Source organism: Pelobates fuscus, chromosome 3 (assembly GCF_036172605.1).
Source record: "Pelobates fuscus isolate aPelFus1 chromosome 3, aPelFus1.pri, whole genome shotgun sequence".
Lineage (NCBI taxonomy): Eukaryota > Metazoa > Chordata > Amphibia > Anura > Pelobatidae > Pelobates > Pelobates fuscus.
Genome location: NC_086319.1, coordinates 382,638,382 through 382,661,065, shown reverse-complemented (window position 1 = coordinate 382,661,065; position 22,684 = coordinate 382,638,382). Strand labels below are relative to the sequence as shown.

At 45.7% G+C, this 22,684-nt stretch overlaps 1 protein-coding gene across 1 annotated transcript; it reads right to left on the bottom strand.

Annotated features, from left to right (window-relative positions):
* Positions 1-284: 284 nt before the first annotated feature.
* Positions 285-21,731, bottom strand: GTF2F1 (general transcription factor IIF subunit 1). Its single transcript, XM_063449605.1, has 14 exons — positions 21,628-21,731; positions 15,139-15,168; positions 14,911-14,972; positions 13,279-13,351; positions 10,794-10,987; positions 10,549-10,719; positions 9,422-9,630; positions 8,486-8,633; positions 7,565-7,623; positions 3,300-3,410; positions 3,093-3,166; positions 2,142-2,283; positions 1,125-1,248; positions 285-1,040 (listed from the first exon to the last, which is right to left on the bottom strand). Exons 2-14 carry the CDS (start codon positions 15,148-15,150, stop codon positions 836-838), a joined length of 1,584 nt encoding a protein of 527 aa, XP_063305675.1. The 5' UTR covers positions 15,151-15,168; positions 21,628-21,731; the 3' UTR covers positions 285-835.
* Positions 21,732-22,684: the final 953 nt, after the last annotated feature.

The window sequence follows — 22,684 nt, the reverse complement described above, 5'->3', positions numbered from 1 at the left end:
AGAAACTTGTGATTTAGAATAAAAATAAGAAATCAGAAGAGAAATTGCACAACCCTCCCCCGACGTCTTCGAATGTGAGGGGAGCGCATTGCATTTTAACTATTGTTCAGATATGTGAAATATTCAGACAAAGCAGAAGCCAACAGCCAATTCGGTCGATCGTTGCCAAGTGTGTGCGTGTGTGTGTGCGTGTGTGCGTGTGTGCGTGTGTGTGTGTGTGTGGGGGGGAGGCTGGCATGGTGTTTTCCGTCACAGCTATAGTTTGGAACAAACCAAACCTAGAGATATACATATATATTTATTACAGTCTGTATGAAACAGTACAAATTGAAATAAAAAAACAAAACAAAACACAGCCACTATGTTTCATCCATGTCACATTGGCACTGCCAACCACTCCAAGTTCTCAGTACAGCTACTGATACCAGTCAAACTACCCGCCACACACACCTGTAATACAGCAGCTCGTACGGATAGACCCCCTCTCTTCACTGCAAGTCACCCCTACAAAATCACACAGACCGGACATTCATCCCCACTGCCTGGTGCACACATTCAATCACTCAGCGACACTCTCCCCCCAAACCGCCAACACACGCACCCCCCCTACTTAACACACATTTCACTACTGGAGCACGGTTTGACCCCTGCTTTTTTTTGCCACTGTGCGCAACAGTCCAGGTTCATCACTGCCAAGTGCTGCTTTGTTACACCCAAGCAGACCTAAGTCTCCTACCAAGGTACCACACGTGTTTCATGTGACACAATAACTATGGCAGTGCAAGGAGCAGCTAGTGTGTTATATGTGTGGTGGTGTAGAAAGCTGATAGGTAGATCACTCTTTGAGGTAAAAGTGCATCTTCTCGTGCACAATCTTGCGGTCTGGGTTCAGTCTCTTCAGGATCTGTGCAAGGACATTCACAGTCTGCTCGCTGCTCAAGCCAGTCTTCTTGGTCTGAAACTTCTTCAAGAGGTCTTTTGTTGTCATGGGCTTGCGGGTCAGGTAGCGACGCACAGCCTCTTCTGTCAGCTGGATATCACTGTGTGAGAAATAGGCAAATAATATTAATATAAAGAATTGTCTCACGTTAAATGACAGATGGTATGTAATACTCCTCTCGTACCCGCTGCTCGGAGTGGATTTTCCAGACTGAGGTTGTGGAGTGGATTTCCCAGATGTGTTTTGGGGACCTGGATCCATCTTCAGCCGTTTAGCTGCTGGAGAGTGAGAGACAGCCCCTCGTTTACCTATTAAATGATGCAAAAAAAAAAGTCACTTTTGTGTGTGGCTGTTGCCCTTACAGAGTGTTAACATTGTCATCGTACACAGCTCACCAGCGTCATCTACTTCAACGTGGGTGAAAGTTATAACAGTTTACAGCACACTAGCGCCATCTGCCTTACACAGTGTGAACATTGTAATTTTACACAACTTTTAAGTGGCATCTCCTTCACATTGTAACTGCTCATCAGCACCATGTCCAAAACTATGACTATTCTAACCATAAATCAGCTACATTTACCCCAGGCCCGGCTTAATCTGGGGGAGAGGGGCATATGGCGGCAGGTGGGATGCAGTGCACTAATAGGACTGAAAACAAGCAGATGCAATGAATGAATAAACATCTGCATGCCAACTCTCCACGTAACAAACTCCATATAACACTACAAACACACACAGTGACAATGCTAATACACCTTACATTCTTGGTGCCGTGTGTTTAATTACTCTGGAACACTGTGTGTATTCAGATTTGCTAAAGTTTGGAATTTCGAGAGTAACCTTCACATCAATGTGTGGTAAAGGAATGCTTTCTTCTTTTAATGCCAGCCTGTAGTTAAGTCATCTTCCAGTGCCCTGGCCAAGATTGGGCCCTGCCTCATCCTGTAAACATTCTCACCATACAAGGCTCCCCATCACCATCTCCCTTAGTCAATTTCTTGCAGAACTTCATAACTGTACATAGCTCACCGGTGCCATCTGCTAACGTTACAATATAGAAAACCCAACATGTCCTCCACAGAATATGAGCTGCCTAAAGTCACACTAGAATTCTCTCAGTAAGGCATATTAATATTCTAATGTTTCAAAGCCCAACTGTGTCTGTCCTCTACAATAACTCCCCCCAACCCCCGCTTACCCTGTTCCAGTTTGTTGGCTGCTGCTCTTAACGTGTTTGATGTGTTTCCCGAGTCAGGAGATGGAGTCCCAGGTCGACTGTTGCCACGGGAGCTGTTGTTGGAGCCTCCCTTACGATCTTTTTTTGGAGGGGTCTTCTTTTTCTAAACAGGATTGTGGACAGCAAAGCACGATATTTGTTATATGAAGCGTAGGCAATACAGAACACTGATGGGAATATAAAAGTTTGTGGGGAAATAGGCGTATGAAAGATGTATTGAGACATTTTTCGTATCAGGAATCTGGGCTCCTGTAAGACAGGTCCAGAACTTGGGAATGGCTAGCTTGTAGCCCAGAACCCTCTAGTGAGATAAAGCGCAACTGGCGGAATTTTCAGCATGCAGTTTGACTAACAATTGTCAGACTGCAATGCAGCGATTACAGAGATGGGCACATGCCGGCGGTACAACCGTCATCCTCCCACTCTAGATCGCCATGGATCCAAGAACCCAGTAATCCTGCTAAACCTCAAAGTGGAGGTCACAGCTGCATTACAATACACATTATACAACCAGCACACACCACACACACACTATGGGGGAGGACAGAGACTCAGACACTAAACTATACATTTTCACAAATTAAATCCAAAAGGCAAAATGAGCCAGTTAGGACTAGAGTCGAATTGGAGAACTTTTCAAGTTGCATGTCTCAGTTTTTCCATTCGGATTTAATTTGGAAAAATTTGGAGGTGAAGAACGCTGCCAATGTCTAGCTCTAAGCACAATTCCCAAACTTTCTAATTTGAAATTAGTTTATGTCAGGACATGTAGATTGTCATGTACTGCCACTTAAGTCCCTTGGACAACTATTTTATGTATTTATTTTGTTTTTTTTCCCCATTTGCACACCCCTGGTATATGGATTTCCCCTCCCCGTCCTGGTGTCCTTATGTTAGTAACAGCTCATTTACCTGCATGAAAAGTGCAGACGATGCTTCTCCCTCTATATCACTGTCTTCGGATGTGTCCGACTCGTCACTGCTGTCTAAAGCCAAGCCAGTGTGTAGCAGTTAGACAACAGAGTTCCATTCAGAACATATTATTTACTGTAATTTCAAGTATGTTACTGGAGCATTGGGATATCCCAAGATTATGGGATTTAATAACTTGTTTCTTACCTCTCTTTTTCTTCTTTTCTTGAGGGGTTGCTGCTTTCTTCTCTTCTTCCTCCTCTTCCTCAACCTTCTCCTCCTCGCTTTCCTCACTGGACTCACTCCCCTCATCTATCCCTGAAACAGAACAAGACATGTGTGTCAAGGTCACTCCAGGTCCTTTATCCCATTAATAGTTTCCTACCTACAAAAGTTATTAACTCGATTTTGGTTGAAGTCCTGGCATGAATGTCATAGTTTCGTCATGCATTGTACTGGTCAGCGTATCAGGAGCTGTCTGTTTATTACAGGGATATGCAACTTGGACCCTCCAAGTTGGTAACGTCAGTATATAAACTGGTCTTGTTAGTACATTCAGCACACTACCCATTATTGAGCTCTGCAAGATATCTGAGCTAGGTAAGGCTCAGCACGTCCAGACCCCACCTGGAATATGCAATACAATTTTGGGCACCAGTTTTAAAGAAGGATATAGCAGAACTGGAAATAGTGCAGAGGCGAGCTACAAAATTAAAAAGGGGGATGGAAAACTTATGAAAACGCTAGAAAAACTGTATTTGCTTTCTTTAGAAAAAAAAAGGCACCCAAGAGGGGATGTGATAGCACTATGCAAATATACACAGGGTCAGTACAAACCGCTATGTGCTAACCTGTTCATTAGCATCAATATACAACAGACAGGAGATCACCCAATAAGATTGGAAGAAATCCTAAGAAGAATGTCTTTACTTCAAAACAGTCTAAGCACTTGTTTAAGTAGAAAGAAACAGAAGCTTTGGAAACCCTTCCTAAAATATATGTTCTAAAACCACAGCTATCTAAAAAGACCACTCTACTCATTGGGGAAGCCATTTGAATAAAGGACCCAAAAGATAAGAGCTGCAAAGTCCTGCAGGTACACTTTCCAAGCATCCACCTTTATAAGCAAAGACGCAATTTCAGGTTCAACTGTTGCCAGAGTGCTAAAGGTCTTCAAGCATCTAGGTCTTCCATTGTGTATTAGTTACATTATAAGAGGTTTCTTTTGGCAAGTAACATTAAAGCCCGGCTAACTGCGCAGAGCTTGAAATCTTGGGCCTGGCGGTTACTCTCTCTATTGGGCCAAGTTAGGTACATACAGAAACAGACATTTCCTGACCATTATTCATGGCAGCATTTACTCAAGGGTTAGCAACTCCCCTCACAGCAGAAAGGACAGGAAACAGAACTCTGCAACTGGTATAAATAGATCCTCCCCCCTCCCATCAGGCAGTCTTTTTTTCCTGTCCTGCACAGCAGTTTGGAAGGAGTCTGCTTATGCAGGCCTAGATTTTCTTTTATGCTCACCAGGCAATATTTTTGTAGCCGTGCCGGGGTTCAGCCTCTAAGCCCTGAAGACCCAGCAAAGCACTATTGTAAGGCAGCCAGCCTGGGTACCCCCATTAGTGACCGGGGGTCGGACCCAACCTCTCCCTCTGGGGATGAAAATGGTCCACTGCATGCCAGGGTTCAGCCTCTTATCCCTGAAGACCCAGCAACAGGCCAGCATGGGTACCCCCTCAGGGGATGAATGAGATATACTGCCTACATGAAGCCAGGCCAGGGTTCAGCCTCTTATCCCTGAAGACCCAGCAAACAGCACATCTGTAAGTCGCCAGCCTGGGCACCTCCTTCAGCAACCAGGAGTCGAACATATCTCTCTCTCAGAAGTAATGACAGCGGTCGACTGCATACATGAGGCCCAGACGAGTCTAAGCCTTTATCCCTGAAGACCCAGCAAACAGCACTTCCATAAGGTGACTACCTGGGTATAACTATTCTATGTATTCCACTTGGGTTTGGTTTACACCTTCTCCCACTGGTGATGATGAACGGCATATGGGGTACAGATGGAAGCCTATAGTTTAAACAGTTTAGGCTGTCAGTTGTTCAAATCCCCATTTGGCCGCTGAAACACAGGCTTGAAACTGTTCAGGTAAGTGCATTAGTAATTTAGATTAAAGCTAGTAAGGCACCTGGGTCTCTGTTTTTTCAGTCCCTCCCAGCTGCTTACATTAGGCTTCCTTCTAACAAATAGGTCACATTTAGGAAGTTTGTGTGGTGAGCATTTAGGTAAGTTTATACATGTTGGTGCAAAAGAGTGCTAATAATGGATATCCTGGCTGTATGAAGTCTGCTGGAATTCCACAGTCCTGAAGACAGAGTAATAGCCAAGGTAAGGAAACTTTCCTGGATGTCTGATTGAAGTACACACATGTATAAGTATGCAGTTGTTTGTTCTCCTAAGGATAACAGAATATCTCCTACTATCCTACTTATTATGTGTCTGTTGCCACAATGTATAATGTGCCTCTGGTTACCACCTTCTCATCAGTATCCTGCCTATTCCACATCTCCTATTATATTGCACATCAGTCTCTCTAATAAATTTGACTATATGGTTTAGCATAATCTGTACTATTTACAATATGTTTATATTTGAATGTAGGTACTGACGTGGTTGGCCTACTAATAATTTAGATTGTGTGGTATAGCTCAGGGGTAGAGCATTTGACTGCAGATCAAGCGGTCTCAGGTTCAAATCCTGTTGCCCCCTTGTTAATGTATATAATAATGTATGTTAATATATTTTCAGAACCATGACTAATGTCCTCTATGTTTCTATGTTTAGTAGTTGCCACAATTTCTACGGTTCATACCGATATTTCTTTTTGTCTTCAGCTAATCTGTATACGATTCTTCTTGCCTTTGCCTAGGTTTATACCTCTCCTGTGACTGATCATTGCTGTATGCCATTGTACAGAACACTGGTGAGACCTCACTTGGAGTACTGTACACAGTACTGGAGACCCTATCTTCAGAAGGATATTGATACCTTAGAGAGAGTTCAAAGAAGGGCTACTAAACTGGTTCATGGATTGCAGGATAAAACTTACCAGGAAAGGTTAAAGGATCTTAACATGTATAGCTTGGAGGAAAGACGAGACAGGGGGGATATGATAGGAACATTTAAATACATAAAGGGAATCAACACAGTAAAGGAGGAGACTATATTTAAAAGAAGAAAAACTACCACAACAAGAGGACATAGTCTTAAATTAGAGGGACAAAGGTTTAAAAATAATATCAGGAAGTATTACTTTACTGAGAGGGTAGTGGATGCATGGAATAGCCTTCCAGCTGAAGTGGTAGAGGTTAACACAGTAAAGGAGTTTAAGCATGCGTGGGATAGGCATAAGGCTATCCTAACTATAAGATAAGGCCAGGGACTAATAAAAGTATTTAGAAAACTGGGCAGACTAGATGGGCCGAATGGTTCTTATCTGCCGTCACATTCTATGTATCAATTCATCCACTGTGTGAGGTATTGCGAGTCTGGTTTTGCAATATATAGTCATTATTGCGCCCTGCCTCTTTCTGACAGGCAAATATTGATTGGTTGCCTGTATCTACAGGTAAGTAAAATACATCCAGAAAGTAGTAGGATTCTCAGTGTTATTCTCCCCATCTTTAATAGCATGGTGTAACTGTTCTCATCCAATATTATCTGCTTGTTCCAGTATATATGGAAGTTATGCCTTTATCAAGGTTCTGATTTGATGATGTCATCCATTGGTTTTAAATTTATATCAGAAAAGAACATTATTTATTTTTTTTTTATCCATCACAAGATGGGTTCCTTATTGCCTACGAGAGTTTGTCTAGCCTTGTTCCTTCTCTAGGTTTGGCTGTCATGGCCTTAATTCCTATCTGGCCCTTTCAGGCTATTTCAGACATTTGAATGCCAGGAGGTTGCAGTCCTTGCAGCCGCTGGGGTAAATTACCTTGTCTGAACAGATTTTATAACAATATCCTATTGATTACTGGTTTGGCTTTTTTAAAGTCTTCTAAGGTTTATGCAGCCCAATAATGTTTTATAACTATTAGCTGTTTTTGAACTCTGTCCCTCCCTCTTTATATTCAGCTTGGGTATTACCCATGAGTAAATGCTGCCATGAATAATAGTCAGGAAAATTTGCTTCATACTTACCGTAATTTTCTTTTCCTGATAATGTATTCATGGCAGCATTACGTTCCCACCCATATACTATAAGAGTTGTGAAGCTATATAACAAAGACTGCCTGATGGGAAGGGGGAGGATCTATTTATACCAGTTTCAGAGTTCTGTTTCATGTCCTTTCTGCTGTGAGGGGTGGAGCTAACCCCATGAGTAAATGCTGCCATGAATAAATTATCAGGAAAAGAAAATTACGGTAAATTTTCCTTTATATAATACATCATAGAATTCTACCTTTAGGCAAATCCTCCTCCTTGGCAGGTGTGGGTTTCCCAGGAAGTTGCTCATCCGAGCTATAAAATGAAAGATAGATGAATTAGTAACCATCTCTCTGTTCCCAGAGTAAAACATACACTATAGACTTCAATAGTAGGCACAATCAGCACTTTATTCTGCTAAAAGTAATTCTTAGCTCCAATACAGAACAAATTACCAAAGCACTGTATATAAAAACAGAACACAAAGAAACAAGCACAATTCACACTGTAATTCGTAGCGTACCTTCACACTGCAGCCTTTACAAGCCCTCCCTTACTAATCCCGCCCAGACTTTTTGTGGCTGTCCAATCACAAACTTCCCAATATAGCTCAATGAAGCCTTTGCAAGGCGGGTGCTCGGGGCAATTGCTCAAATTGCCTAGAGTTTAACTCAACGGAGCTAAACAAACCAAGAAGTACCACTTGTCTGACTGACAGCCAGGGGGCTGTAACAAGGTTAATTTATAAAAGTTCCAATTTCAATTGAAATCTGCAATTTTTATAAAATGAAAAGGGGACACACTCTTCCCACATAACACATCTCAGCAAGATAAAGTGCTTTAGGGGTCTGGACTGTCACTTTAAAATGTAAAATTAATTTTAAATTCTCATTTTAACATGGTAACATTAGGGTCAAAAACTGGCTCTATGTTATTATATGAGAGTCTGCGAACATTTGGGTTCCATAGAGTTACATTTATTCTAAAATGTTACTGTGAGTAGCTGTAATAGCCTATAACCAAGTAATCATGCACACTCAACCATCAAATGAAAGCACAGGGAACATTTATCTTGATTCATAAAGATTTATTATTTTCCCCAAACATCAAGGTTCTTTCTACGCACTTTTCATTCTCTAACATTAGCTCTATATAAAGCTTACTCCTTCCAACTCACCTGCTCTCGTCATCAGACATATAGTCCACTTCTTGGCCCTCAAAGTCGCCATCATCGCTGTCCTCTAGAGCCTCAGTATCTGAATGTTTCTTCTTCTTTTTCTTTGTTTGGGCAGAAGACTTTTTCTGTGGCTTTGGCCGGCGTTCACCTTGAATATTGTTCAAAAAATCATGCAAAAAAGAGAGTGAATGGGTGTTTCTTCTATTTCTTTAACCCCTTAAGGACCAAACTTCTGCAATAAAAGGGAATCATGACATGTCACACATGTCATGTGTCCTTAAGGGGTTAAAGGAACACTATAGTGTCAGGAATACAAATGTGTCTAGCTGTCCTGTCCCCGACCCTCCCCCCCTTCTATTTTTATGTTAAAAAGATTACTCACCTTTTTCTAGCACCGCGTGGGTCCAGTCGCGGCAGCTTGCCAATGCTCCGCCCCCTTGACTAAGACCAAACTTGATGATCTCAGCCAATCCAATGCTTTCCTATGTGAAAGCATTGGGAAGCTATCGCACAAATCCCTGTCTGAGCAGCTTATTTATCTGAAGACCGTCTACGTTTCTACCAGTATAGACACAATATGGATGAGCGAGCTAAAGCACTTCAATAAGGAGCCTTCAAACATGGGCTGCAAATAGTACCTCACCAGCGCCTTCAAACTTTAGCTTACACTCCTACTCACCATTCCCCACCCCTACCAGTGCCAACATTGTGCACACACATTCCCACACTTCTAGTTCTAATCTTATTTGTATTACTCCCATTCCCACACTTCTACTTACAATCTTTCCCAGTGCTTCCTCTCTGTAAACACTTATTGTCACTCTCCTACTGATCAAGGCTCCCTCACTGCTCCCCTTCTGAATCTTACACTCATTCTAACACTCCCCCCCCCACCCCTCCCAGAACTTCAAGGTTGTGTCTTGCACCTTCACTCACCATCTTCACCACTCTCCTCACTCTCGCTAGAGCTCAGATCCAGGTCATCCTCTAGGTCATGGATTTTGAGGTCATTCTTTTTCTTCTTTTTCTTGTTCTTTCCTCCCTTTTCCTGCTTGCCTGCACCCTCTTCTTCATCGTCGTCTCCTCCTTGGTCTTTCAGACGACGTTGTTGCATAATGGTGAAGTGATTAAGGATCTTATTACGTCTGTAGACAGATATGTTGGCATAGTAAAGAAAACATCTGACACAGAATGTTATGTAAATGAGGAGAGAGTAACAGGTATAGAGGAAGAATTACTGTACAGTGGTAAGCAATTCCCCATTATCCTTGCTTGTACAATCCTGTGCTCCTTCCTGTCTGTGTCACCCTGTGCTGGGAGGGACTGACTCCATGTCCCATAGCTTCCTCCTGTCTGTGTCACCCTGTGCTGGGAGGGACAAACTCCATGTCCCATAGCTCCCTCCTGTCTGTGTCACCCTGTGCTGGGAGCGACAGACTCCATGTCCCATAGCTCCGTCCTGTCTGTGTCACCCTGTACTGCGAGGGACAGACTCCATGTCCCATAGCTTCCTCCTGTCTGTGTTACCCTATGCTGGGAGGGACAGACTCCATGTCCCATATCGCCATCCTGTCTGTGTCACCCTATGCTGGGAGGGACAGACTCCATGTCCCATATCTCCCTCCTGTTGGAGTCTGTCTCTCCCAGTACAGGGTGACACAATGTCCCATAGCTCCCTCCTGTCTGTGTCACCCTGTACTGTGAGGGACAGACTCCATGTCCCATATCTCCCTCCTGTCTGTGTCACCCTGTGCTGATTTAAAGAATCAGTATACATTATTTAAAAACATATCACTAAGTTTCATTAAATTTAATTAACTTAATATTTTTTTTTTTTTTTACAAAATATGAAAGTTCAAATTTAAAGTTATGTTACTGAACAGGATTTAAAGATATATTTGCCAGTTAAAGGAATATTTTGTTAATGTATTTGTGCTCTCCCCTTATTCTTTGTAACATTAATGTGATGCTCATATCACTGGGCCATAATAGGAAGAAAGAAGCACAAACGTCTATCGCTTCCTCCTGTCTAGATAGCTGTAACATGATGGGACATTAATCACCTCTCCCATTCTTGCTCGGCCTCCTCAGCAGTGAGAGTTCGATGCTTGGCCACTGGTGTGAAGTTGTACCAGTTGGAAACAGGAAATGCTTCAAAGGCTCCGTCAGGACACTGAGTAAAGATGAAGTAAGAGGCATTCTCGGTCACTCCACCCTTCTTCACTCCTCTGAACCTGCAGATACATAAAAACCATAAGCTCACGTCTTTTTAAGATCAGGTTTTGCCTTTGTGTGAGGCACCACTTACTTTCGCCCTGCTTTGCCATTCACTCGCAGAGTCCACGGTTGGTCCTCATTCTTGAACTCCTTCAGAATGATACCATACTTCTTCCTTCGAGCCTCTTCCCTCTGCTTCCGGTTAAATTCACTCCCTGCTCCAGACTCTGGAAGATCTTCATCCTGAAACATCTTCTTGGCACTCAGGTCACGTTCCATGCGAGCCTAGATGGGGTGAAGATGATCTGTTCATAAAATACTATCTACAATGCTCATGGGTAGATTAATACATTTACAGTGATTTTCATATATTGCACCAATAAAAAGGTGGAGGTGGTTAAGAATGCAAGCGATACATGTTAGAAACAGTCTGAAAGGACATTTGGAGATTTGTTGGGAGGTTTCTGTCTTCTGTTGGATTTGCCTGCTGCTTGTTAGGAATTAGATCATATTTATATAGCGTGCCATTATTGGGAGACCAAATTTAATTGCTTTGACAAAAGGGCCAGATAGTGATCCTGTAGGTTAACATTTGCATTTTCTGAATCTGCCCTCAACAGTTGGAGCAAACAATTTTCTAGACATCATAATAGGTTAAATGACTTAAAGGAACACTCCAGGAATTTGATCTACTTAATTTATTTCAGTTGTTATGATGGCTGGAGGGGCCTAATGCCTTCCCTCAGTTAACTAGTAAGCTGTTTATTTCTGGTTTAATAGTGAACTATAGTCCCCGGTCTCCAATGGCACCTCTCCACCACTTTTGCACTGGCTAACACTTCCTTGCTAACTGCAGCGCTAGGGGGGGGGGGGGGGGGGGGGGGAGCAGTGATAGCATCACATTAACTGCCATTTCAAGTTTTGATAATCTGATACAAGATAAAGAAAAAATTCTAGAGAGTCCTGGAGCACTTCGTTGTATGTGGGCTGTTCCTAACCAGCAAAATCAAATCACACAAACTGAATGGAAAAAATCAAGCAATGACAAAACAAATACTAACGGTCTGGCAAAGTCGAATGGTTGCAGTCTATAGGCAAACAATTTGCTAAAATACTAAAAAATAAAAATACTAGACATTGTTCAAGATTATAGCAACTTGTCCAATTAGATTTTTGTCCCATAAAGTAGAAGCACAGAGTGTAAAAATGGCTAACATTCCAGCACTGCTCCTGGTGCGTACACACACACAACATTAAAACCTCCTGCCAAATATCGTGTAGCCCCCCCCCCTACCAAAACAGCTCTGTTGGAGGATTCTGCATAGATTCCGCAAAACCTATGAACGTGTCATGTGGGATCTGGCACCAATATATGGATACATGCCGCAGATCCTTTAACCCTTTGCTGTCCTATGTCTAAATGCATTCGATAAAATATTTTACCTCTTGTCGGATTCTTCCTGGAGTGTACCGCTGATCATCTGTGCCGTGAAAATGTGCAACGTGCATATGGGGGGGGGGGGGGGGGGGGGGGGGAAGAAGGGGGAGGTCCCGGCAGGAGTGTGAATAGTTCAATAAAAAAAACGAAACAAAAAAACATAAGACCTGCTGGCGCTCTTAGTGGAAATTTATTGGACTGCCTCCATGGATTGGATTTGTTGTTCCAGCACATCCCACATATGCTCAATTGTATTGAAATCTGGGTACCAAGGCACCTTGAACTCGTGTTCCTCAAACCATTCCTGAACAATTTTTGCAGTGTGGCAGAGTGCATTACCTGCTGAAAGAGGCCACTACCCTCAGGGGACACTATTGATATGAAGGGATGTATGTGGTCTGTAACAATCTCTAGATAGGTGGTATGTGTCAAAGTAACATCCACATGAATGGCAGGACCCAAGGTTTTGCAGCCCAACATTGCCTTCTTCCTGTAGTGCATCCTGCTACCATTTCTTCCTTTTAACGCTGCTCCAAGATTCAGTGCTGACGGTTTTCTGAAGTGGACAGGGGTCATCAAAGGAATGCTGACCAGTCTGCAACACACTGTGTTCTTACACCTTTCTATCATGGACATCAATCAATTTTTGAGAAATTTGAGCTATAGTAGCGCTTCTGTGTGATCAAATCAGACAGGCTAGTCTTGCCTCCACGTGCATTAATGAGCCTTTAGGCACCCGTGACCCAAACGCCGGTTTACTAGATGTCCTTCCTTGCACCAATTTGGGTAGGTACTAACCACTGCATACTGGGAACACTGCACAAGACTTGCCGTTCTGGAGATGCTCTGACCCAGTTGTCTAGCCATCACAATTTTGCCCTTGTCAGTCACTCAGAAATTTTCATTTGCCCATTTTTCCTGCTTACAACACTTAAAATTCAAGAACAGTCACCACTTTCATCCTATTATCCATTCTTTATTGTCAAATCTAATCTGATAAAATAAAGAGCCAAAATAAGAAAAATGTGTGTGTTTGTCCAATATGTATGATTTGGGGTGTAAACATAAAAATATATTCACGCATGACTGTACTTATAAATTTGACGTGTGCAAGCATTTGATTCCCCTCAATCTGTACCTGATTCCATGAGGAGAAATCCACTTTGTCTGCAGCATTAAATCCCATGAGGTTATATCGCTTGCTTGGATTCCTGTGCAAAAAAAAATAAATGAAAAACTTGCAACCATGCAGCATTGTGATCAAGAACCAATTCCTGATCATTTCATGGACAGCAATCCATTTTTGTTACTTGCACAAGGAAATAAGATACACAAAAAAAAAAATGCACGTATATTCTGAGAGACGCTAGGCCAGGCGAATACACAAACAATCTGTGGCAGCAAGATTTTTATTTAACCAAATGCCACTAAAGTTAAAGGGCAGCAGAAAGATGCATTTCTGGATAACATGTAATGCATCCAATGGCAACCTGTGAAGAAAAGCATGCATTTCTTTAATGTAGTGATATCATGTTATTGACGTGACGTGTGCACTCTATGGGTGGATGTGAGCTACTGACAGGGTTATAGTTGACTTTGAGAATATTTCCCGTTTGGCTATTTTGCAGATGGATTTGAAACTCACTCTGATTTCCCAACAATTCTAACGTTGGTTAATGACCCTGTGAGTGACACTTGCTGGACAGAATATTGTAATCACGGACTCACTTATCAGGGAAGGCTGACGTCACTGGATTATGATAGGAACACAGTCTACCACTAGTAAATTCAATAAAAATGGTATAAAAATCACAGTACGTTTCTGAAGATAATACATGACTATTAGTTCTGCAATGTAATTCCTTGTTAAGACTTGTGTCTAGTGTGAATTGTAACATATATTAACCAGTTATGGTGAGCTTGGATAATGTGTGAATGATTGTGCACTTGTATTGCTTTGATGAAGCAGTGACATTGGCACGAACACTCCCATGGGGTAAATCTAGAAATAACTCCGTAAAAAATCTAAATATTTGTACTTGTAGAACAGAAATCACGTTTTGTCAGGCAAAACGTAACATTTTTAAATTACCTTAGTTATCAGACATTGTTCATAAGTGAGAAGGGATCAGATTTGTGCGATAAGAAAAAACTAGAGAATGTACACACACCATTAAAGGGACATTAGTCACCAAAACAACTTCAGCTTAAGGAAGCAGTTTTGAATCTAGATCATGCCCCTGAAGTCACACTGCTCAATTCGCAGCCATTTAGGAGTTAAATCACTTTTGTTTCTGCATGCCTAACCACACCTCCCGTGGCAGTGACTGACACAGCCTGCATGAAGAAAAAAAAAATGTTTCCACTTTCAATCAGATGTAGCTTACTCTAAATGTTTTTTTTTTTTTTTTTATCTCCTGCTCTGTAAATTGAACTTTAATTACATACAGGAGGCTCCTGTGGGATCTAGCAAGCTATTAACAGAGTAGGAGATAAGAAATTCTCATTTAAACAGAATTTGCAATAAAGGAAGTATAATTATTAGAGGTCTCTTTATAGGAAGTGTTTAGTAACGCTGTGAAAGTCACACGCAGGGAGGTGTGACTAGAGCTGAATAAATAAAGGGATTTAACTCCTAAATGGCAGAGAACTGAGCAGTGAGACTACAGGAGCATGATCAATACACCAAAACGGATTCATTAAACTAAAGTGGTTCTGGTGACTATAGTGTCCCTTTAAATTTCACAAGCAGGCAGCTCTTATGACTTACCGGGGGACACGGACCACATACTCTGTGACAGACTGACCACTGCCGGACTGACTGCTGGCTCCCTGCGTGGGAGAAAAGGAACATAAAGGGGTTGTGGGTAAATTGCAAATGAGATATGGTGGAAAAGAGTAAGATGTTGCAATGTGAGAATAAACATACAAAGACAGAAATGTGGAAAAGATAAAAATCACATGAAAGTATGCAGCTTGTGTGATCAAGTAAGCTTACCAGAGATGTCATGATTTCAGCAGTGAAGATCTAAAATTAAAAAGAAAGATAATAAACTGTGACAGGCAAAAGGACACCAGCAGTTGTGAGAGCTACATTAACGGTCAATGTCCTCAACCTTTTACATCTCAGTTTTTAGAAGTTGATAACATGTAATGAAACTTAATGTTTTTAAATGATATATATTTATTTTTCTTTTGAGAAAATGTAATTTTAGATCTACTATGTGACCAACTGCTGCAGTTCACAACTAGAACAATCACAACATCAGGCAAGTTAGGTTGAGTAGCAGTTGATCAGATAATAGTAGAGTCTGACCCAACATGGGTGCTCGGCAAGATAAAAAAGGGAAATTTTAACAAAAGAAAAATCAATATAGGTCATCTAAAAAATTAACTTTCTATACATTAAACAAAAAAAGTGAAAATTTGATGACAGTTGTCCTTTAAAGAAGAAATTAGTGGGACTGTAAGAGCCATATGAGACAAGTAATGTCAGTCACAGAAAGATAACACATGGCGTGGGGAAGAATAACAATAGGCAGCCGCTGGCAGACCCACAGAATAGGCAACAGAAGCTTTAAAATAATTAGAATGAAAAGGAAACAGCAATCACTAGGCAGCTACGTTAAACATTAGGAGCAAGTCTTTTTTGAAGCCCCGGTTGCATTGGCTGATCATGCACTGAGCTAGATATATTTCCTCCATCTGGTCTTCACTGCTCTCACATTAAGCAGGTCATACAGCTTCAGTTGGAAACTAAAGACATGGAATTTGATGTAATGAGTCCCTCACTCCCAATTATTTTCACTCTATCATGATTTCTAGGAAGCTTCATCTAGTCGCATTAGAAAGTGCAGTGAGCTGTGCTACAGCTAGTTCTGAGCAGTTTGGCTCCTGTTGTGATGCCAGTCCCCGAGATGTAACCTGACTTCAGATAAGTACAATCCATCAGGAGTTGTGCTGATCATGGTTCACTGTGGCTGCTCTGCACACAGTTGGCAGGTACTCTGGTCAAAAACCCACTGCTGGCTTCCAATTACCAAGTTACAAGTTATGTGAGATTTAATGTAGAATGCAAATAATTGGTAATATTGCTTCTTCTGTGTTAGATCTAACAGAAAAAATATTTGATCTAACAAAGTTCTAACAATCTGCATAAGTTTTCAGTAATATTTTTTATTTGGGTGGGCCTTGATACGTGACTTGTATACACTGAATTACATGCAGAATTTCTATGCTGCAGTAGGTAAATGTATAAATTGTGAAGAAACCTCCAAGTTACTTCTTTGATTTATTCGATTCCCCTTCTGTGGCATTTGCAGCATATGAATGCTACATTTCATATTTCCACTTTCCAGGTGGTGCAGATTGATATGTGTCCAACATAAAACCATAACTAAAGTGTGTTACAAGTGAAAGTTGTGCGTTGTTCCTTAAAGAATGAAGTTAATGGGAAGAGTTTAATTTCAGTTTAAACCAAGCAGGGCTATGAAACCACTAGCCATTCCCTCACATTGCCATAGCCCAGTGTGTGTGGCGCCTCAGGCACTGTGTGTGTGTGTCCCCACAGGCACTGTGTGTGTGTGTTTGTGTGTGTGTCCCCTCAGGCACTGTGTGTGTGTGTGTGTGTGTGTTTCTCCCCCTCAGGCACTGTGTGTGTGTTTCTCCCCCTCAGGCACTGTGTGTGTGTGTGTGTTTCTCCCCCTCAGGCACTGTGTGTGTGTGTGTGTTTCTCCCCCTCAGGCACTGTGTGTGTGTGTGTGTTTCTCCCCCTCAGGCACTGTGTGTGTGTGTGTGTTTCTCCCCCTCAGGCACTGTGTGTGTGTGTGTGTTTCTCCCCCTCAGGCACTGTGTGTGTGTGTGTGTTTCTCCCCCTCAGGCACTGTGTGTGTGTGTGTGTTTCTCCCCCTCAGGCACTGTGTGTGTGTGTGTGTTTCTCCCCCTCAGGCACTGTGTGTGTGTGTGTGTTTCTCCCCCTCAGGCACTGTGTGTGTGTGTGTGTTTCTCCCCCTCAGGCACTGTGTGTGTGTGTGTTTCTCCCCCTCAGGCACTGTGTGTGTGTGTGTTTCTCCCCCTCAGGCACTGTGTGTGTGTGTGTTTCTCCCCCTCAGGCACTGTGTGTGTGTTTCTCCCCCTCAGGCACTGTGTGTGTGTGTGTTTCTCCCCCTCAGGCACTGTGTGTGTGTGTGTTTCTCCCCCTCAGGCACTGTGTGTGTGTGTGTTTCTCCCCCTCAGGCACTGTGTGTGTGTGTGTTTCTCCCCCTCAGGCACTGTGTGTGTGTGTTTCTCCCCCTCAGGCACTGTGTGTGTGTGTTTCTCCCCCTCAGGCACTGTGTGTGTGTGTGTGTTTCTCCCCCTCAGGCACTGTGTGTGTGTGTGTTTCTCCCCCTCAGGCACTGTGTGTGTGTGTGTTTCTCCCCCTCAGGCACTGTGTGTGTGTGTTTCTCCCCCTCAGGCACTGTGTGTGTGTGTGTGTTTCTCCCCCTCAGGCACTGTGTGTGTGTGTGTGTGTGTGTCTCTCCCCCTCAGGCACTGTGTGTGTGTGTGTGTGTTTCTCCCCCTCAGGCACTGTGTGTGTGTTTCTCCCCCTCAGGCACTGTGTGTGTGTTTCTCCCCCTCAGGCACTGTGTGTGTGTGTGTGTTTCTCCCCCTCAGGCACTGTGTGTGTGTGTGTGTTTCTCCCCCTCAGGCACTGTGTGTGTGTGTGTGTTTCTCCCCCTCAGGCACTGTGTGTGTGTGTGTGTTTCTCCCCCTCAGGCACTGTGTGTGTGTGTGTGTTTCTCCCCCTCAGGCACTGTGTGTGTGTGTGTGTGTTTCTCCCCCTCAGGCACTGTGTGTGTGTGTGTGTGTGTGTTTCTCCCCCTCAGGCACTGTGTGTGTTTCTCCCCCTCAGGCACTGTGTGTGTGTTTCTCCCCCTCAGGCACTGTGTGTGTGTTTCTCCCCCTCAGGCACTGTGTGTGTGTTTCTCCCCCTCAGGCACTGTGTGTGTGTGTTTCTCCCCCTCTGGCACTGTGTGTGTGTGTTTCTCCCCCTCTGGCACTGTGTGTGTGTGTTTCTCCCCCTCTGGCACTGTGTGTGTGTGTGTGTTTCTCCCCCTCTGGCACTGTGTGTGTGTGTGTGTTTCTCCCCCTCTGGCACTGTGTGTGTGTGTGTTTCTCCCCCTCAGGCACTGTGTGTGTGTGTGTTTCTCCCCCTCAGGCACTGTGTGTGTGTGTGTTTCTCCCCCTCAGGCACTGTGTGTGTGTGTGTTTCTCCCCCTCAGGCACTGTGTGTGTGTTTCTCCCCCTCAGGCACTGTGTGTGTGTTTCTCCCCCTCAGGCACTGTGTGTGTGTTTCTCCCCCTCAGGCACTGTGTGTGTGTTTCTCCCCCTCAGGCACTGTGTGTGTGTGTGTGTGTTTCTCCCCCTCAGGCACTGTGTGTGTGTGTTTCTCCCCCTCAGGCACTGTGTGTGTGTGTGTGTTTCTCCCCCTCAGGCACTGTGTGTGTGTGTGTGTTTCTCTCCCTCAGGCACTGTGTGTGTGTGTTTCTCCCCCTCAGGCACTGTGTGTGTGTGCGTTTCTCCCCCTCAGGCACTGTGTGTGTGTGTGCGCGTTTCTCCCCCTCAGGCACTGTGTGTGTGTGTGCGCGTTTCTCCCCCTCAGGCACTGTGTGTGTGTGTGCGCGTTTCTCCCCCTCAGGCACTGTGTGTGTGTGTGCGTTTCTCCCCCTCAGGCACTGTGTGTGTGTGTGTGCGTTTCTCCCCCTCAGGCACTGTGTGTGTGTGCGCGTTTCTCCCCCTCAGGCACTGTGTGTGTGTGTGCGTTTCTCCCCCTCAGGCACTGTGTGTGTGCGCGTTTCTCCCCCTCAGGCACTGTGTGTGTGCGCGCGTTTCTCCCCCTCAGGCACTGTGTGTGTGCGCGCGTTTCTCCCCCTCAGGCACTGTGTGTGTGCGCGCGTTTCTCCCCCTCAGGCACTGTGTGTGTGTGCGTTTCTCCCCCTCAGGCACTGTGTGTGTGTGCGTTTCTCCCCCTCAGGCACTGTGTGTGTGTGCGGTTCTCCCCCTCAGGCACTGTGTGTGTGTGTGCGGTTCTCCCCCTCAGGCACTGTGTGTGTGTGTGCGGTTCTCCCCCTCAGGCACTGTGTGTGTGTGCGGTTCTCCCCCTCAGGCACTGTGTGTGTGTGCGGTTCTCCCCCTCAGGCACTGTGTGTGTGTGCGGTTCTCCCCCTCAGGCACTGTGTGTGTGTGCGGTTCTCCCCCTCAGGCACTGTGTGTGTGTGCGGTTCTCCCCCTCAGGCACTGTGTGTGTGTGTGCGGTTCTCCCCCTCAGGCACTGTGTGTGTGTGTGCGGTTCTCCCCCTCAGGCACTGTGTGTGTGTGTGCGGTTCTCCCCCTCAGGCACTGTGTGTGTGTGTGCGGTTCTCCCCCTCAGGCACTGTGTGTGTGTGTGCGGTTCTCCCCCTCAGGCACTGTGTGTGTGTGTGTGCGGTTCTCCCCCTCAGGCACTGTGTGTGTGTGTGCGGTTCTCCCCCTCAGGCACTGTGTGTGTGTGTGCGGTTCTCCCCCTCAGGCACTGTGTGTGTGTGTGCGGTTCTCCCCCTCAGGCACTGTGTGTGTGTGTGCGTTTCTCCCCCTCAGGCACTGTGTGTGTGTGTGCGTTTCTCCCCCTCAGGCACTGTGTGTGTGTGCGTTTCTCCCCCTCAGGCACTGTGTGTGTGTTTCTCCCCCTCAGGCACTGTGTGTGTGTGCGCGTTTCTCCCCCTCAGGCACTGTGTGTGTGTGCGCGTTTCTCCCCCTCAGGCACTGTGTGTGTGTGTGCGTTTCTCCCCCTCAGGCACTGTGTGTGTGTGTGCGCGTTTCTCCCCCTCAGGCACTGTGTGTGTGCGCGTTTCTCCCCCTCAGGCACTGTGTGTGTGCGCGTTTCTCCCCCTCAGGCACTGTGTGTGTGTGCGTTTCTCCCCCTCAGGCACTGTGTGTGTGTGCGCGTTTCTCCCCCTCAGGCACTGTGTGTGTGTGCGTTTCTCCCCCTCAGGCACTGTGTGTGTGTGCGCGTTTCTCCCCCTCAGGCACTGTGTGTGTGTGCGTTTCTCCCCCTCAGGCACTGTGTGTGTGTGCGTTTCTCCCCCTCAGGCACTGTGTGTGTGTGCGTTTCTCCCCCTCAGGCACTGTGTGTGTGTGCGGTTCTCCCCCTCAGGCACTGTGTGTGTGTGTGCGTTTCTCCCCCTCAGGCACTGTGTGTGTGTGCGTTTCTCCCCCTCAGGCACTGTGTGTGTGTGCGTTTCTCCCCCTCAGGCACTGTGTGTGTGTGCGTTTCTCCCCCTCAGGCACTGTGTGTGTGCGTTTCTCCCCCTCAGGCACTGTGTGTGTGTGCGTTTCTCCCCCTCAGGCACTGTGTGTGTGTGCGTTTCTCCCCCTCAGGCACTGTGTGTGTGTGCGCGTTTCTCCCCCTCAGGCACTGTGTGTGTGTGCGTTTCTCCCCCTCAGGCACTGTGTGTGTGTGCGTTTCTCCCCCTCAGGCACTGTGTGTGTGTGCGTTTCTCCCCCTCAGGCACTGTGTGTGTGTGCGTTTCTCCCCCTCAGGCACTGTGTGTGTGCGCGTTTCTCCCCCTCAGGCACTGTGTGTGTGTGCGTTTCTCCCCCTCAGGCACTGTGTGTGTGTGCGTTTCTCCCCCTCAGGCACTGTGTGTGTGTGCGTTTCTCCCCCTCAGGCACTGTGTGTGTGCGCGTTTCTCCCCCTCAGGCACTGTGTGTGTGCGCGTTTCTCCCCCTCAGGCACTGTGTGTGTGTGTGCGTTTCTCCCCCTCAGGCACTGTGTGTGTGTGCGCGTTTCTCCCCCTCAGGCACTGTGTGTGTGTGCGTTTCTCCCCCTCAGGCACTGTGTGTGTGTGCGCGTTTCTCCCCCTCAGGCACTGTGTGTGTGTGCGTTTCTCCCCCTCAGGCACTGTGTGTGTGTGCGTTTCTCCCCCTCAGGCACTGTGTGTGTGTGTGCGTTTCTCCCCCTCAGGCACTGTGTGTGTGTGCGTTTCTCCCCCTCAGGCACTGTGTGTGTGTGCGCGTTTCTCCCCCTCAGGCACTGTGTGTGTGTGCGTTTCTCCCCCTCAGGCACTGTGTGTGTGTGCGTTTCTCCCCCTCAGGCACTGTGTGTGTGCGCGTTTCTCCCCCTCAGGCACTGTGTGTGTGTATATATACCAGCAGGTTTGGGTGTGTATTATGGTGAACCTGGTTATTGCTGAGTGAAGGGCAGGCTATGGGCCAGTAAACAGCACACGGGGTCAGAGAGCTGACAGACAGGAGGGAGCTGGACATTCGCCGTATCCATGGAGATGGCCAACATTTAATGCTCCAGCTGCTCCCATGAGACCCAGCCACCCAGCCACCCAGCACTGAGCATCACCGGAGCATTAATACCCACCAGCAGGACAATTCCACAGGTCACCCATCACCCGCTAACAGACAGCAATTAATATAGCGGTAAATCCCACACTGGGGACCATTGTAACAGCCTTACCCGACATGCACTGCCCGGCTTCACCGCTACTTCCGGGCTGCGAACCTTCTATATCCGGGTTAACAACTCACGGCGGAAGTGACGTAGGTAAAGACATCCGCTAGAGATAGACATTTGATAGCAGTTCTGTCCTTATCCAGTAGAAGGACCCTGGTGACATCACCAGACCATGTGACTGCTTGGTCACATGGTACAGAGAGCTACAGGAAGCAGCAGGAGATCAGCACAGCTCACTCCATTGCATTCATTTGGATTTCCCGCTTTGCTGCTTCCTGTAGCTCTCTGTGCCATGTGACCAAGCAGTCACGTGGTCTGGTGATGTCACCAGGGTCCTTCTACTGGATAGGAACTAGCCGCTACCATATAGAATACCTACATGCCGCATTCTGTGCTGAGCGGCGAGAAATGCGGCGGCCATCTTGGACCGGTCGCCGCTCTACTGCAGCTATTGAAAAACCCTTAGAAAGCCCATCTCACTAAAGGTAAGTGAAGGACTTGGGGCACTTAATACCCCTACCCCATGTCATTAATACCCCTATCCCTAGTCCTTAATACCCCTACAGTGTTAATACCCCTGTGCTGGGGTAGGGGCATTAATGACATGGGGTAAGGGTATTAAGGAGTAGGGGCATTAAGTGCCCCAAGTCCTTCACTTACCTTTTGTGAGATGGACTTTCTAAGGGTTCTTCAATAGCTTCAGTAGAGCGGCGACGGGTCCAAGATGGCTGCCGCATTTCTCGCCGCTCAGCAGAGAATTCCATAGACGTGCGGCGTCTAGGTATTCTATGTCTATGGATGCGAGGTCAACTGCGCAGTAGCACGTCTGTCAGCGATAGAAATCTGACATTGCGCATCTCACCAGAAGTGACGCACTCTCAGCTGGACCAGTACTTCCATCAGGTATAGAAAACTGATGGATGTACAGACCCCATGCACCACTGTGCGTACTTGTTTCTATGGCAACTTGAGCTGTAACTACTACCGACGGAAAGACCATCAGCCAAGAACTCTAAATATCCCCCTAACCCTCCAGTGTCACCCCATAACCCCCCACACT

Excerpts from the sequence above, each read along its gene's own strand:
- GTF2F1 (XM_063449605.1), bottom strand. Across the intron at positions 7,624-8,485 it reads ATGTCTGATGACGAGAGCAG|CTCGGATGAGCAACTTCCTG; the intron begins GTGAGTTGGAAG and ends TTCATTTTATAG. Across the intron at positions 1,249-2,141 it reads AGCCAACAAACTGGAACAGG|GTAAACGAGGGGCTGTCTCT; the intron begins GTAAGCGGGGGT and ends ATCATTTAATAG.